The sequence below is a fragment of the Paroedura picta genome, chromosome 17 (genome assembly GCF_049243985.1).
Source record: "Paroedura picta isolate Pp20150507F chromosome 17, Ppicta_v3.0, whole genome shotgun sequence".
Classification (NCBI taxonomy): Eukaryota; Metazoa; Chordata; class Lepidosauria; order Squamata; family Gekkonidae; genus Paroedura; species Paroedura picta.
Window position 1 is genome coordinate 19,106,005 of NC_135385.1, and position 14,463 is coordinate 19,120,467.

Here is a 14,463-nt window from a genome sequence, read left to right on the forward strand (position 1 = left end):
TTATCACTTGTGTGCAGAATAGGCCTAGGTCTCGGGGTCAGCGGTCCCACCAGGACGCTCCCCAAATCAGAACTGTCCACCTTCTGCCGGGTGCTTTCAGGCCCAATGGGAAAGCAATGGGCAGAATCCGTGTATTTATCTTCTCTGTGGCCTGGGCTTAAAGCAGCCGGGAGGGGACACACACACACACCTTGTCACACAGCCCTGAGTTCCCTTGTGGCTTTTTCGTGCAGCCCAGGAACTCCCAGGCCCCATGTCGCTTCCTGGCTTTCCTGCTGGGCTCGGTTGGCCAGATCCTTCTAAGAAGATGTGCAGCACCCCCCACCCCACTACACACACACACACACACACACACACAGAGAGAGGAGCGCTGGACCTCACAAGCATCCCTGCCCTCTCCGGGCCCGGGCTGCAGACCGCCACATTCCACCCCTCGCAAAGTTAATTTCCTGCTGGCGACGGGCTCCCTTACGCCACCAGCCCTTTGACGTCACTAGAACACACAGACACCCCCGTCCCGGTCAGCTCCTGGCAGAGCGGCTGCTCGTTTCCAACCCGGCTGCCACGGCGAGGTGACAAAAGCACGGCGGCCCCCTCGGGAAGACGGCAAAGGGCAGACGGGATGCCCACGGCGGCGAAGGCGTGCGTGAATGAACGGCCGGCCCTGCCAACAAAGCTGCCCGGGCGATCGACAATGATGAGCTCCCAGTTTCCTAATGGCCTCGCTGGGAGGCAGGGCTCGGTTCGGTGCGCCGTGCCAGACCCCCTCCTTGCCCCCCTCCCACGCGCCGTCTGCTGCTGCCGCCGCCTCCTGCTTTACGAGGAGCTTGTTAAAACTGTGAAGTTTCTCCTCTCCGCATGGTCCACGCTCTGTCCAGTTGCTTAGGGCAGGGCAAGGCTCAGCAAAAGGCCTTCTGACGCAGCCAGTGCCGACGGCTTCTGAAAAGCCCAGGGCTTGGCTGGTTTGGGGCGACCCGGCTGCAAACGGTTACGGCCCGGGACAGAATTCCTTCTGGGTGCAAAACAACGGGAGACAACACGAGAGAATGCGGCCATGTTGCGCCATGCCACACTCACAAACTCTTAATGGTGGTCTGTATTTATAAGTCACGGATACGGGTGGCGTGGAGGAGACTAGGGGCAAAAGAAAGGACATGCAGCATCCAATAAAGGCTTGGGATATTTAAGATCCCCAGAGCACGGTGAGTCGGCACATGATACAGCACAGGTTGGCAGGGGCTCATGGGAGCTGTAGTCCAGGGATATCCACTGTTTGGCCACCCGGGTCTTCGTGGAACTAGCTAGAGTCGGTCAGTGCCAAGATGGAGACCGGCCCCCAGCGAGCGTCGTGAGGTCGCTCTTGGGGTACATGATTTGGGCTGATCCTGCGTTGAGCAGGGGGTTGGACTAGATGGCCTGTGTGGCCCCTTCCAACTCTAGGAATCTATGATAGGAGGCAGGTTGGATATCGATAAAACAAATGGGGGGGTTCAGATTTTGGGGAGCCTGAAAAGACAAAATCTGCCGTCTCCATCCCCCGCTCTCCACCTGGTGGCAACTGCAGTTTCGGGGTCTCAGGTGACACCTGGAGGGAAGACTTCCACCTGTAACTTGGCAGCAATGTTGCCACTGCCAATATACCGAATTAGAAGGCAATGCACCAGATTCGAAGGGCCAACTGCACAGTCCACCAAAAGAAATCAGTTGTGTAGAAGAGGGAACGTGACTAAATACGTGCATTTTAAAGACAGTGATTATGGACGCCCCACTGAGTCACAATACCCTGACAGGACGCATGAAGCTACCAGACACTGAGTCAGAACGGGTGTAGTGATTAAGAGTGGCAGCCTCTAATCCGGAGAGCTGGGCTTGATTCCCTGTTCCTCCGTCTGCATCCAGCTGGGCCAGTCACAGTGCTGTTAGCGCTCTTCTCACAGAGCAATTCGCTCGGAGCTCTCTCAGCCCTACCTACAATACTTGTTGTGGGAAGAAGGGAAGGGGATCGCAAGCCGCTTTGAGACTTCTTTGGAGAGTGAAAGGCGGGGTACAAAAACTCTGCTTCTGCATGATCTACAACGGAGTCCTTTCACCCAGAGACGCCGGGAACTGAACCCGGCACCTTCTGCAAGCGAAGTAAATGCTTTAACCCCAAGCCACAGCTCCTCTCTCATGAGTTTCTGACAGAAGCCAGACCTTAAACCCCAAGCCTCCACACTCTGGAACCCAGAGTCATTCACTTACGCGCCTCCCCGAATTAAAGTTGATTTTAAAAACAATCTCAACATTCAGTGGGTGGTGGGGGGGGGGAACACCACTGGAATCCTTCGGCTGGAAAACAAAACAAAACAATCCGAGCCCTTCTGACAGCCTGGAGGGACGCAGGAGAAAAGTCGGCTGCCAAGGGACGGGGGCAGAGCTGAGGTCACCTTTATGTGTTTACGGTTACCCACCCGCTCTGGCACGGGCATGAAGGCCGGGAAGGAAAGAAAGTGCCCAACGTACCAAGTTCTAAGGCTTGGAAAGCAGTGAATCAGATTCTCCAGGCTCTCTCTCCAGACTGGGAGCCAACGAGAAGCAGAGGCCTAGAATGCACGGCTAAGGTGAGCCTCAAGACCGTCCTCCGACACTCAGATCTGCTGACGTACGAGAAATTAAGTCTTTCCAGCCTGTGTAAAAAACAGCCTCCCGCCCGCCCGCCTGCCCTTGCAGTGCTGCCTTTGAGCACTCGGGCTTCTGGGCCTGGACAGCGTCCAGAGGTGTGAGGGTAATGAGAGAAACATGTTTTCGGATTGGAGTCGTGAGCGTGAATTCTTGATCGACCCGGTGCCAGAGGAGCGCCTCGGAGGCACCACCAAGCAACACCTCTCCTTGCTGTCGAGTCAGGGATTAAGTGTCACACGAGGAGGGAGGCATCCCACGCAGGACCGGAGACACAAAAGAACGAGCTCGTTCTTTCGACTAAAATCCTGCTCCACATTCTTCTGGAGTAAAGTGGATGGTGAGAGTGTTAGCTGAATCGGAAGAACCCAGGTCTCAGTAGGGTTACCGGAAGCCCGCCGGGGCCTGGGGACCAAGCCCTCTGAGGAAAGGCTGAGGGACCTGAGAATGTTCAGCCTGGATAAGAGGAAGCGGATGGGACTGTATTTGAAAAGCTGTCACTTGGAGGAGGGCAGGGAGAGGTTCCTGTTGGCAGCAGAGGAGAAGATCCGCAGTAATAGCTTTCAAGTACGAGGGGAATGAGATCAGCTAGATACCAGGGGGGGGGGAATTTCACAGTCAGAGTAGTTCAGCCGTGGAATGGGCTGCCTAAGGAGGTTTTTTTTGGGGGGGGCAGGTGGAAGGATAGGTTTTGAATAGAAACTATTGACAGACTCCTGACTGGTCCCCTCTGAACACCTACAGCAGACCAGACAGACAGAAGGACCAACAAGTCTGGCAGACCACCATTGTAATGATCCTACTTAACTCAGCCTACAGCTGATATTGCATCCACACCCTACAACAGCCCTCAGAAGGCTTTAGAGTGAAATGCTAGCTGCTCAGACTTAATCCTGCAATGACTCATCGTCACTCTCAGTAGGTAGCTGGTGTCTAGCCACAGGGTCACAGATGGGCAATCTGTGGCAGGTAGGGATTGACTGCAGCCTCTTTCACTCTTCCCCACGCATTTATTGAGCACCTAGATGGACAGACGCGCCCGGAGAGGTCCCTTACCTTTGCAGGCCTTGCGGTCAGTGATGGACTTGCTCATGTCCCGGTAGAAGCCCTCCTTGCAGTAATGGCAGTGCCGGCCAGCAGTGTTGTGGCGGCAGTTGAGGCAGACGCCCCCGCTCTTCCGCCCGGAGAGTTTGTAGAGCTCCATGTTGAATCGGCAGCGGCGGGCATGAAGGTTACAGTTGCAGGCTGGAAGGGAGAAGAGGAAACAGGGAAGCAAGGAGCCGACTGGGTTTCGGAGGGCAACCGCCTCTGAACGCCTCCAAGGATCTCATCTGGTTTTAAAGCCAACTATGGTGGTAACACACACACACACACACACACACGCCACTGTGTGAAGAAAGGGGTTTAACCTACCCAGCTGCTAACCCTACTGTCCACTGATTTCATTGGAAGGGATGCAATACAACGTGGGAAGCCACCTTGTTAGGGACGAGGGCCAGAAAGAAGGAGGCCATCTCTATGAAGCCTGCTCTGTCAGTGCTGTGTGTTTACTACATTTCTTTATGAAAGCCTTCCTTGATCTGCAACGTGGGATTGTAATCAGGACGTGATTGACTTTGGGAGGAGCCGAGGGAGGGTCCTGTGGGGGAACGGAGGACAGTGGCAACTAGTTCTCCAGGCAGATACGTTCTTGATCCTTCCTCGCAGGCTGCTAACTCAAAGCCCAGCCTGGAGCCGCCATGGAGACCACCCGCTTTGAGAGTAGGCCTGGGATGCCCCTTCTGTTATTCCCTGCCAGAGCTATTAAGGAATATGCGCAGTAGCCAGCTGTGGCCAGGTTATGGGGCAGGAGGGTAGCGGCAGCCAAAGCAGCACTAGGGGCAGCTGTGAAAGTCATTTTGCCTCCCTTTCCTCCGGACCCTGGGTCCCCCCTTTTCTCTTATTAGCCACAGAAACCGACGGTTGTTTTTTTGTGTGTGTGTGTGTGTGTGTGCGCCATATGCATAAAAGAGGAACCAGCGCCGCAGCTTCTGTTTAACACTCTTGCAAAAAGATAATCGGAACAACATTTGCTCCTGCTGTTTACGCAGCCGCCCTCCTCTGCCCTCCGCCGGCCCCCCCTCTCCCCTCCCCACGCCTCCGTCCTCTGGTCACATCAAGGCCTCGGTGAGAGTTTTTCCAGGCGTGCTGTGAAATTCATTAATGTGTCAGCGGAAGATTTAACGGCTGGGCCTGCTTATCATTTGCAGGGACGTTCCTCGACGCTACACAAACACACCCACGCACACCCACAGAGACACCCACCCCCACGTGGCTCCCAGCGCTCCGGTCCTCTTTTAATTAAAAGAAGGAAACAGAAAGGGTAGGGAAGGAACTACCGGCGATCAGGCCCATTCGAAGCACATGAGGCTCCGATGCACGAGCTAAGCCAGTTTGCTCCATGCCAACCTCGGCCCAAAACGCGGGACGATGGGCAGAATTACATTTGTATCATGCTCACCTTCGGTTGGTTGCCCACAACGCCACCTCTGGCTTTCTTGGAGTGTGTCCTGTTAAGAACCACTGGCTGAGACCGCTTTTCCCACCCACCCACGCCGTTATACAATTTGTGAAGAGTCAACTGCAACGACCGCAGCTGTGGCGCATGAAGCGTGTTTCAGGGTTCATGCAAACCTGCCAGCAAGCATGTGCACGGCAGACACGACGCATGGACCTCTCCCCCGGCTTCTCAGACATCTTGGGGAGGAGCGGAACAAATACAACTCTAGCGATTCGGAGAGGAAAAGCTAGACTTCGGCCAGCAAACACCAACGGGCCTTGGTAATTAGCAGTCGCTGGGAGATGTTCATTCTGCCTGCCGCATTCTGTACTCCAGGGAGCGTACTCCACTCTGATGGCACAGCCACCTGGTAGGGTTCGCTGAGCATGAGGGTCCCATCTTGTCATCCAACATGCTGGGCCCAGACACAAGAGCCAGCTTGTAGTGGTTAGGAGTGCAGACTTCTGATCTAGCAAGCTGGGTTTGCTTCCCTGTTTCTCCCCCACATGCAGCCAGCTGGGTGACCTTGGGCTCACCACAGCACTGATAAAGCTGTCCTGAGCGAGCAGGAATCTCAGGGCTCTCTTAGCCTCACCCACCTCATAGGGTGTCTGTTGTGGGGAGAGGAAAGGGAAGGCGACTGTAAGCCGCTTTGTGACTCCTTTGGGTAGAGAAAAGCGGCAGATAAAAACCAACTCTTCTTCTTCTTCTTCTGCAAACATGCTGGTGTTGCTCCCTTAGATTAAAACTGTTCGAACACCTCGTTTCTCTGGTCTCTGTTTTGGAACCCGGAAACATGACAGAGACCATCAACGGAGCCTCTAAAACCATTGGGCGAATGGGGAATTCTTTTAACCCCCTTCTCCACACACACAGGCACACAAAGGAACAACAATGGAGAGCAGGGTGGAACACAAGATTCTGCACAAGGCACAAGACACAAAGGCAGGATTCTTGGCCAGCAGGTGGCATCAAACTCCCAAAGTCCTGACCTGGTAGGCTTAGGGGCAGCCTTTCCCAACCTTTGGATCATGGAGGAGCCATTTCCCTTGTGGAGAAAGAGACTGGATCTGCAGCGCAACAGTAGAGGCCTCCAGTGGGCTCTACTGATGTCAGCAGCTCTCTGAACCTCTGGGGAAGGCTCTCACGTAAAACCAGGGCTCCCCAGCACCCCGTTGGGACTCTCTGCTTTGGGGTTTCCAAGACTGTTCCGTCTCTGGAAATGGGTGGGGTTTGGTACCAGACACAGGTGGGCTTTCTACGGTTCAGCAGCAAGGCTTCCTTCAGCTCACCAGCATCTACCCAGGTCCGAATGTGGGTTTCGTCCCAGATTTTTACAGGTCCTTTTCAGCGGCGCTTTCCCGCCTTCCCTTCGGCGCAGACGGCTTACAGCGCCGGCGATAATTGGAGAGGCGGGAATGAATCACCCACCTTGGGGGTTGGAGGTCATCCCACCTTGTATGCAGGCTGGATGCGGTGGGGGAATTGAGTTGGGGGGCCGCAACGAACAGGCTCTTCTTGGCCTTTGTGCCTTGTCTGTCGAATGCCTTCCTGCCCAAATGGGCTAGAGCAGGGGTAGTCGAACTGCGGCCCTCCAGATGTCCATGGACTGCAATTCCCATGAGTCCCTGCCAGTGAATGCTGGCAGGGGCTCATGGGAATTGTAGTCCATGGACATCTGGAGGGCCGCAGTTTGACTACCCCTGGGCTAGAGTTTTGGTGACAGGGTAAAGTTTTTTCTTTAATCCCCCCCAGCCCTGGCCCTGGCCCTGGGGTGTGTGTGGCATAGTCCGTTTGCATTGTTCTGGGTTGGGCCGGGCGAGTCTCATTCTCTCGTCAATAAAGGCATTTTTTAAATTACACGTTTTTGATGCCTCGATTGATCTTCCTGTAGCTGTTCTGCATTTGGGCGTTTGGCATGGCCCCTCGCGCTCTCTGGGGGCATTTCATTGCCCTGGCATCGTATTTCTATTGTAGTCTTTGGAAACGGCCTCAAATTTGTTTTGGAGACAGTGGTACACAAACAGATTTATCCTGGCAATTAGAAACCATCTGCTTGGTGTCTGAGATGAAGAATTTATGGCGAACATCTGGCCGGTTAAAATCCACACCCGGTGAACTCGCTTATTGATTTCAGCACATTTAACAGCACAGTCAATGTGCAAGGAGAGAGCAGGATCACACCAATGCTACCCTGACCACTGCAGGTTGAAAGGACCGTCTGAATTGAACCTGCGCCTCTGCTGCGCATTTTTGCAGCCCGTGCATGCAGAGACTACACGCGTGTGGTTTGTTGATGCACACAACGTACAAGCTACCCATGGGGCTGGGGTACAGCGCCACAGTGTCAACCTCAGAACCACTTCTGCCACGCACACCACGGCACATGGGATTAATTGTGTAAAGGAAACCTCCCGAATTCCATTTCTCAGAAGCCCAGGGGTGACTGGGAAGAAAATGCCGGTAAATGATTGCCCAAATTCGTCTCCTTGCCTCTGGCTTCATTAGTGAGCGTTCAGCTCAGAAGGACAGAAAGGCCTAAGAAGGGAGGCTGAGCTGACTTAAGGGGTGGTTTCTAATTTTTCGTCCTCTCTGGGTCAACGAAAAAGCCCTCAACGTTTCGATTTTGCGTCTCCCTCAAGTGAACTGAGCCTTTGGTCATGCCCATCTCCTCTTTCCTCACCCTTGATGCTGGCTCTGGGCATAAATATTTCCCGGCGTCACTTTGTGCGTCCATAAATCCGCGCTGCGCACAATCGACGCCGATCCGACAAATTCCGCACACCGTAGGCCGAAAGAACCCGAAAGAACCCCCGATATCCATGGGGTACAAAAACCATGCAACGGGCACGCACAATGCTAACAAAGCAAACAATGCCGAGAGAAGTGTTGAAAAGAATACAAATGAACATTAAAAGAAATTAAACGGGGAAGACCTAATCATCCATGGCTGAAAACTACTTGCACCCTTTCCCAGGCAGACTCACAATCGCAGCCCGTGGGAACTGAAGGGAACCGCTTCTACCCCCTTCTCTTGGATCATTGGTTACTGGGTGCCTGAAGTTCAGGAGATCTGGGCTGCGTCTCCATTGCAAATTAGCTTCCTTCTGTATCCGAGGTGTTTGCCACGCATCGCATACCATACGTCGACAATGGATGCGTGGCTTGGTCGCTCCGTCCCACGTGCTTCTCTTGCAAACACAGTCTGCTTGGGACGTCACAAATTACTTCCAAGTTGTGTCTCCCGGAGGCTTTTCGCTACCGCTCTGTGGATCGTCCGGCCGACTGGCCGAGAATTAACACCTGACGTCGTTCTCACCCAGCCAAAATTAGACACGGATTAAACTTGTTGAGCTCAGTGGAGGGTTATGTACACTGAATGAAACTGAGGTTATCTATCGCGGGGGGGATCGGGCTTACGAAATTAGCAGGGGAACACATCGGTGCATAAAAAGAGTCCGTCCATCTCAAAGCATGGGTCCCCATAGTCCCAGCATCGTGCTTCCAACTCTGGGCAGCCAGATGCCTCCCAGAAGCCCACAAATGGTCTTCCCACAGTGGTATGGGTTAGCATTTGGCCAGCTACAACCTCTCCGCCCTGGATTTTTGCTACTACCCGAGGTAGCTGCCCGCCATTCTTTTCGGTTGTCAATCATTGTGACGTGGCGAGAACTCCCAATCACCTTCCAGCGCCATCTGAGTGACCCTCCCCCCAAGGGTGGTTAAATAGGGACTGTTCTTTCCGAATCTGCCCTCAAAGGCTGCTCATTCCACGCCAGTGACCCTTCCACTACAAAAGAACTTCAGAGAGAGACTCCGGTGGGGAACGGTTCAACTCATCAAGAAATCTCCTAACCGTTGCGTTCTGTGGGCACTAAATTGTTGGTGGTCCCTGGTCCTGGAGAGATTCGCCCGGCCTCAACCGGGACCAGGGGCTTTTCAGTCCTGGCCCCGGCCTGGTGGAATGCGTCCCCGGAAGAGCCAAGAGCCCTGCAGGAGCTTTTACGGTTCCACAAGGCCTGTAAAACGGAGCTCTTCCACCAGGTCTTTGGTTGAGGCCAGGGCGTGGGAGATCGAAGGGGCCCTTCCCCAACCAAATTCTATCGGCATCCCTGCAGACAGGGGTCCCGAGGTGCTGATGGAGTGGGGGGGGGCATGGGAGGTTAAGGGGGGATTTTATTCTCTCTCATCACCGTGGCAAGGTGTTATTTGGTTTTGTGGGGTTTTATGTTTTTGTGTATTGGGGTTTTATTCTATTGTAACCCGCCAGGAGTCGTTTCTGAGAGCGGTGGGCGAGAAATCAAATAAACGAATATATAAATAAAAAAAAATAAGCATTGAGTTCACAAAACTCCCTGGGAATCCCAAGGAGAAAACACAGGACTGAAAACATATGACAAAACTGCTGGTCTATTTCCATCTTTGTCTCTTTCCGAATGCATCCTGTCCCCCCCTCCAGTACTGCAAACCAGCTGCTGCCCAACCCCTGCTGGGAAAATGCGGTAGGACAACCGGACTGATCGAGCTGCTTCCAGACTACCTGTCCGCCCTGCCCTGTCTACCGGCCTTTCCGCCTGCCTGGCTTCTACCTGTTTGCTGCAGAACTCTGCTAACGACAACAGACCCATGTAGAAGTTGTACTTCCGCGGGAAAAGAGGGCATCGAAAACAACCTTCGGCCCAGGAAGCCTCTGCAGCAGGGCCGTCGGGTCTGGCCTTGAACCCTTCCCCGACATGACTGATCATGAGCTTTCCCTGTGAAGTATGGTGTTTGCAGCGTCTCCCCCCTTCCCCTCCAAGTTGGGGTGGAGGTGGGGGGCCGGGAAGAGCAGCTAAAAACTTGCCGCGTAACCGCCCCGCCAGCTTTCGTTACAGCTCAATCTCTCCCCGTCTCACGTTAATCACTAATTAAAGGCCTGAACGGGCCCGGCTGTTTGAGGGTATTAATAAGAATTTAATTGCATAGTTTCGGGCTAATTATATAGGAGTTTGCTTCCTTCCTCGCGCGAGTACTGCCAATTTTTTTTTCTCTCCCCCAAAATCACACGGCCAATTAAACAATCACAAGTTCAATTAATTTGTAATAATAGACCAATTACGGGACGCTGCAACTCCCTGTTCCAGGGGCCACTGAGATCCCTGGCGAAGCCGTAACCTGCCTCTCCTCGGGGGAACCGGGCTGCTGAATGCCGAGCGGGGCGTCTGCGAACGGCCTGGGAACAATTAGTTGATGGAGCAGCCTTCGTGAAATTCTAGAGGCGACGTCAGTGCCAAACCTGCAAGAGATTTGAGCTGTGCCCCGTGCCTTCGCTGGAGGAGTGCCCGGCTGCAAAGCCTGGAGGGCAAGTTTGCGACTTCCGTTGTGTAGGAGGAAGGAATCTAGGCCTCGAAAAGCCAGCCGCTTCCTCAGCCTCCCAACCGTGCGAAGAAAACTACTTAGGAGCCGTGGAGAGCACAGGGCCGGGCTGTAGCGCCTTTTGAGGAGCGCCCACAACACGGGCACGATCCATGGCAGCTTCCTTGGGGATGCAGCAGGGAATTGTGGGGTGTGTTGCTTTAGAGCCCGGCGGCGCCGAATCTGGAGAACCCGGTTTGATTCCCTGCTCCTCCTCCCCACGCAGCCGGCTGGGGGACCGAGGGCCGGTCAGGGTTCTCTCAGAGCTGTTCTCACCGCACAGTTCTCTTCGTACCAAGTAGTGGTTAAGAGCGGCAGCCTCTCATACGGAGAGCCCGGTTTGATTTCTCGTTCCTCCACATGCAGCCGGAGGTTGGGTGACCTTGGCCCACGCATGGCCCTGTTAGGGCTGTTCTCACAGAGCAGTTCTCTCAGAGCTCACTCAGTCCCACCCACCTCACGAGGTGTCTGGTATAGGGAGAAGTGATTGTAAGCTGCTCTGAGACTCCTTTGGGTGGTGAAAAGCAGGATATAAAAGCCAACTCTGTTCTAAAATGACAGTGGAAATCTGTGCTGAGAAAGACTCATTTCTGCCTGAGGCGTACTAAAGCAAGGGGATGTACCAGAGGCCTGTAATGGTAGCTTTGTGTGGATTTCATGTGACCTCGTAACAGGAGGAAGGTTACCAGATCCCCCCCCCCGGCAACTGAGGGGGGACTCACTGGTTGTTAGACCTTCACTGGTGGCATGCTGATGTTGCCAGTGGCGCACTAACATCGCTTCCTGTGTTCACCAGAAGTGAGGTCAGCACATCACTGCAGGTGCTCTAGCATTTGTGCAACACCTGGATGCTTCAGGCTGATCCTGCATTGAGCAGGGGGTTGGACTAGATGGCCTCTATGGGCACTCCAACTCTAGAATTCTAAAGCTAGGGTTAAACCATGGAGTTCTCTTCAAAGGCCAGAGAGTCCCTCCCCCCCGCCACACACACACCACATGATGAAATCATTTCTAGGCATACGCAGAGTGACGGCAGCACATTGGGATACTACTGAAGCCCCCCCCCTGAGATTTGCACCATTCCCCCACCTCTTGCCAGCCCCCTGAGCAGCCTGCAGGAGGCGAGGCTCTCCCCACCCCCAGTGGGGGCCTGGCCTGCCTAGACTGGAGATGCACAATCTTTAATGAGAGGAGCTGTGATTTAGTGGCGGGCACTTGCTTTGCCCCTGGAGAATCTCAGATTCTGTCTCCAAGAGCCTGGACAGCAAGGCTGGCAAAGGCTGGAGACCCAGAATGGCCACCGACCAAGCAAGCAGGCCGTCTACAGACAGACCGTTAAGGCAGCTTCCCAGGCGTTCCTTCTTTACTGGAAAGCACCAGAGATCAAGCACAAATTGGCTATCCATTCTTGAAAAGCAGAGAGAGAGATTTACGATCTACCTGTCAACATTTCACACAGTAAATACATTAACCTCTGCGACCCTTCGGAAGAGACTCCCGGCCCTCGAAACGAACCCCCCCCCCGAAAGTTCATATTGTCCCCTGCTACCACTGAACATTACATCTTTGCTGTTTCACTCGGTGAACTAGGAACGTTTCGTTTTTCTGATAATCTGCACTTGGCGGCCCTCTCCGCATGAGCTAGCGAGCGGCTCGCATTTTGCAAGGCCTACAAGAATCTGTTTGCAGAGCCCCAGAGAGCGTTTCCAGAGCCTGGCTTCAATTCCACAGCCCAGGCTCCGCGAACCTGGTGACAATAGCTCAGATCCCTTTCTGCTGACGGCCTGGCTTGCGTCCGGGCTGAGTTATGAGCTGTGCTGCCCCGGACGCAAGCTAGTTAAGAGTTCCAAGCAACAGGGGCGTGCATCAAAGCGCTCTGCCAATATTTCCCCGGAGACGTTTCTCCGCAAAATATCCGCAAAGGTGACACCAGAACGAAGGGACAGCTGATAGATTAGATGTCGAAGCAGGAGGGAGCCGATCGGGGGTCTCTTGCCAAAAGGAACAGGCCCTTAAGAAGCTGTCGCGGTAAGAAATGCGACTAATTTCGCCGTCTCGGAAAAAGTGGCGAGGGGGAGACGGGGTCGAGGTTTCTAAAAACATGTGTCTGGCAGGGAAAGTGGTTATAGAGAGCGTTTTCTCCCTGTTGTTAGAAGTGGAACCCAGGGGAACCTTCACCCCACCCACCGACTCTTGCTTACTAGTCAGCATTAAGTGGAGTATGGCCAAGTCTCTTGTAGGTTATTCCCCCGTTTGAGAAATGGAATTGTCAGCCAGGCAGGTCAGAAAGGTGCATGAGCCCGGACGGTTGGCAGAGTTTTGTTTCCCAGCACACATCAAGGAAATTGAAGTCACCCATAATTACAAGGCCCTGTTGCCTGCTCAAGGACGGCAGCACCCACATCCTCGTGTGATGGAAGTGCATTTCAAAAGGAGACACAAGAAATGCCCTCAAAATGCAAGTTAGCCTAGAAGCGGTCCCTTAAACCAGGAGTAGTCAACCTGGGGTCCTCCAGATGTTCATGGACTACCATTTCCATAAGCCCCTGCCAGCATTTGCTGGCAGGGGCTCATGGGAATGGTAGTCCATGAACATCTGGAGGACCACAGGTTGACTACTCCTACCTTAAACCTTTCTCAGGATTGCTACCTCCAAACCCAGCTGAAATCTTTGCCTCGAAATCTGTTCCGGCGCCCTCTGCTCCACCTCCAGCCCAAACCGGTTGTTTGTTATTTCACTCTCCCGTCTGCAACCCACCCACAAGCCTTTACTCCCCAGAAAACAAGAACACAGGCAGCACCACGAGGCAAACCCGGTCTTGACATCTCTGGTTTGTCCCGCAAGTGTGGAGGAGGGAAGCTTGTCCTTGCAAGACTTTCAAGCATACTCAGGGGTGGGAAGAAAACATGTCCCGTTTTTAGAAAGGAGTGCCACAGCTCCACATTCTCCCGATCCTGTTTTCGGGAACCTGCCCTTCGCAAAGGAAAGTCCCCAAAGTCTGCCTTTCGGTACGGCCTCATGAATATGTCACGAGTCAACGTTGTCATTCTTCAGAATCCAACAGACTCCACAGGGTAGTCAAACTGCAGCCCTCCAGATGTCCATGGACTACAATTCCCATGAGCCCCCTGCCAGCATTCTCTGGCAGGGGCTCATGGGAATTGTAGTCCATGGACACCTGGAGGGCCGCAGTTTGACTACCCCTGCCATACATGGACACACAAATCTCACGTTAAAAGACGTAAACATGGTGGGGGTGGGGAATCAAGCTAGGGAGATGTTTCTGTTCCCCAAGGCAAAACGTTACCCTCCTTTGGTGAAAAAATATTCAAAGGGGTCCTCCACAGATGAAGCTGGATTCGTCTGCACTGTCTGCCACTGTCAACTTGGCTCCAACAGGGTCCGGAACTGTGATCTTAATACGGAAGCTTCCGGTCCATCTTTAGACACTTCTGAACAGCCCATGTTGGAGCTTTCCCTTCAACGTGGAGACCAACTAGGTTCCTCACTCCCAGGGAGAGGGATTGACCCATGCTGGAGTGGTTTTGGCATCGCATTGTTTTGCCATCTTGTGATGTTATTATTTTGCCATGTTATATTTGTGTTAATGGGGCTTTTTAGGGGATTTTGTGGTGTTTTATTGATCTTGTAAACTGCCGCAAGACATTCGAGAGCGGCGGTATATAAACAGAAACATAAACAAATAAACATGCGTACGACGAACCGTGCTTTGCCAAACGATAGGTTATCCCGCAACCAAGGTTTCGTCTCCCGTGTGTTGCAAGCATCTCTGTTTTTCCTTAAATTATACCCAGTTTTTGTTTCACTGGGCAGAACTTTAAAGGGATACAGTGTGTCTTGGCTGCCCATC

General features: G+C 53.4%; 1 protein-coding gene across 1 annotated transcript in view; it reads right to left on the reverse strand.

Moving 5' to 3' along the window:
• Window positions 1–14,463, reverse strand: part of NTN3 (netrin 3) — a 71,846-nt gene that overhangs the window by 32,463 nt on the left and 24,920 nt on the right. Inside the window, 1 exon segment of the mRNA XM_077316188.1 lies at window positions 3,715–3,903. Coding sequence (XP_077172303.1) covers window positions 3,715–3,903 — 189 coding nt within the window.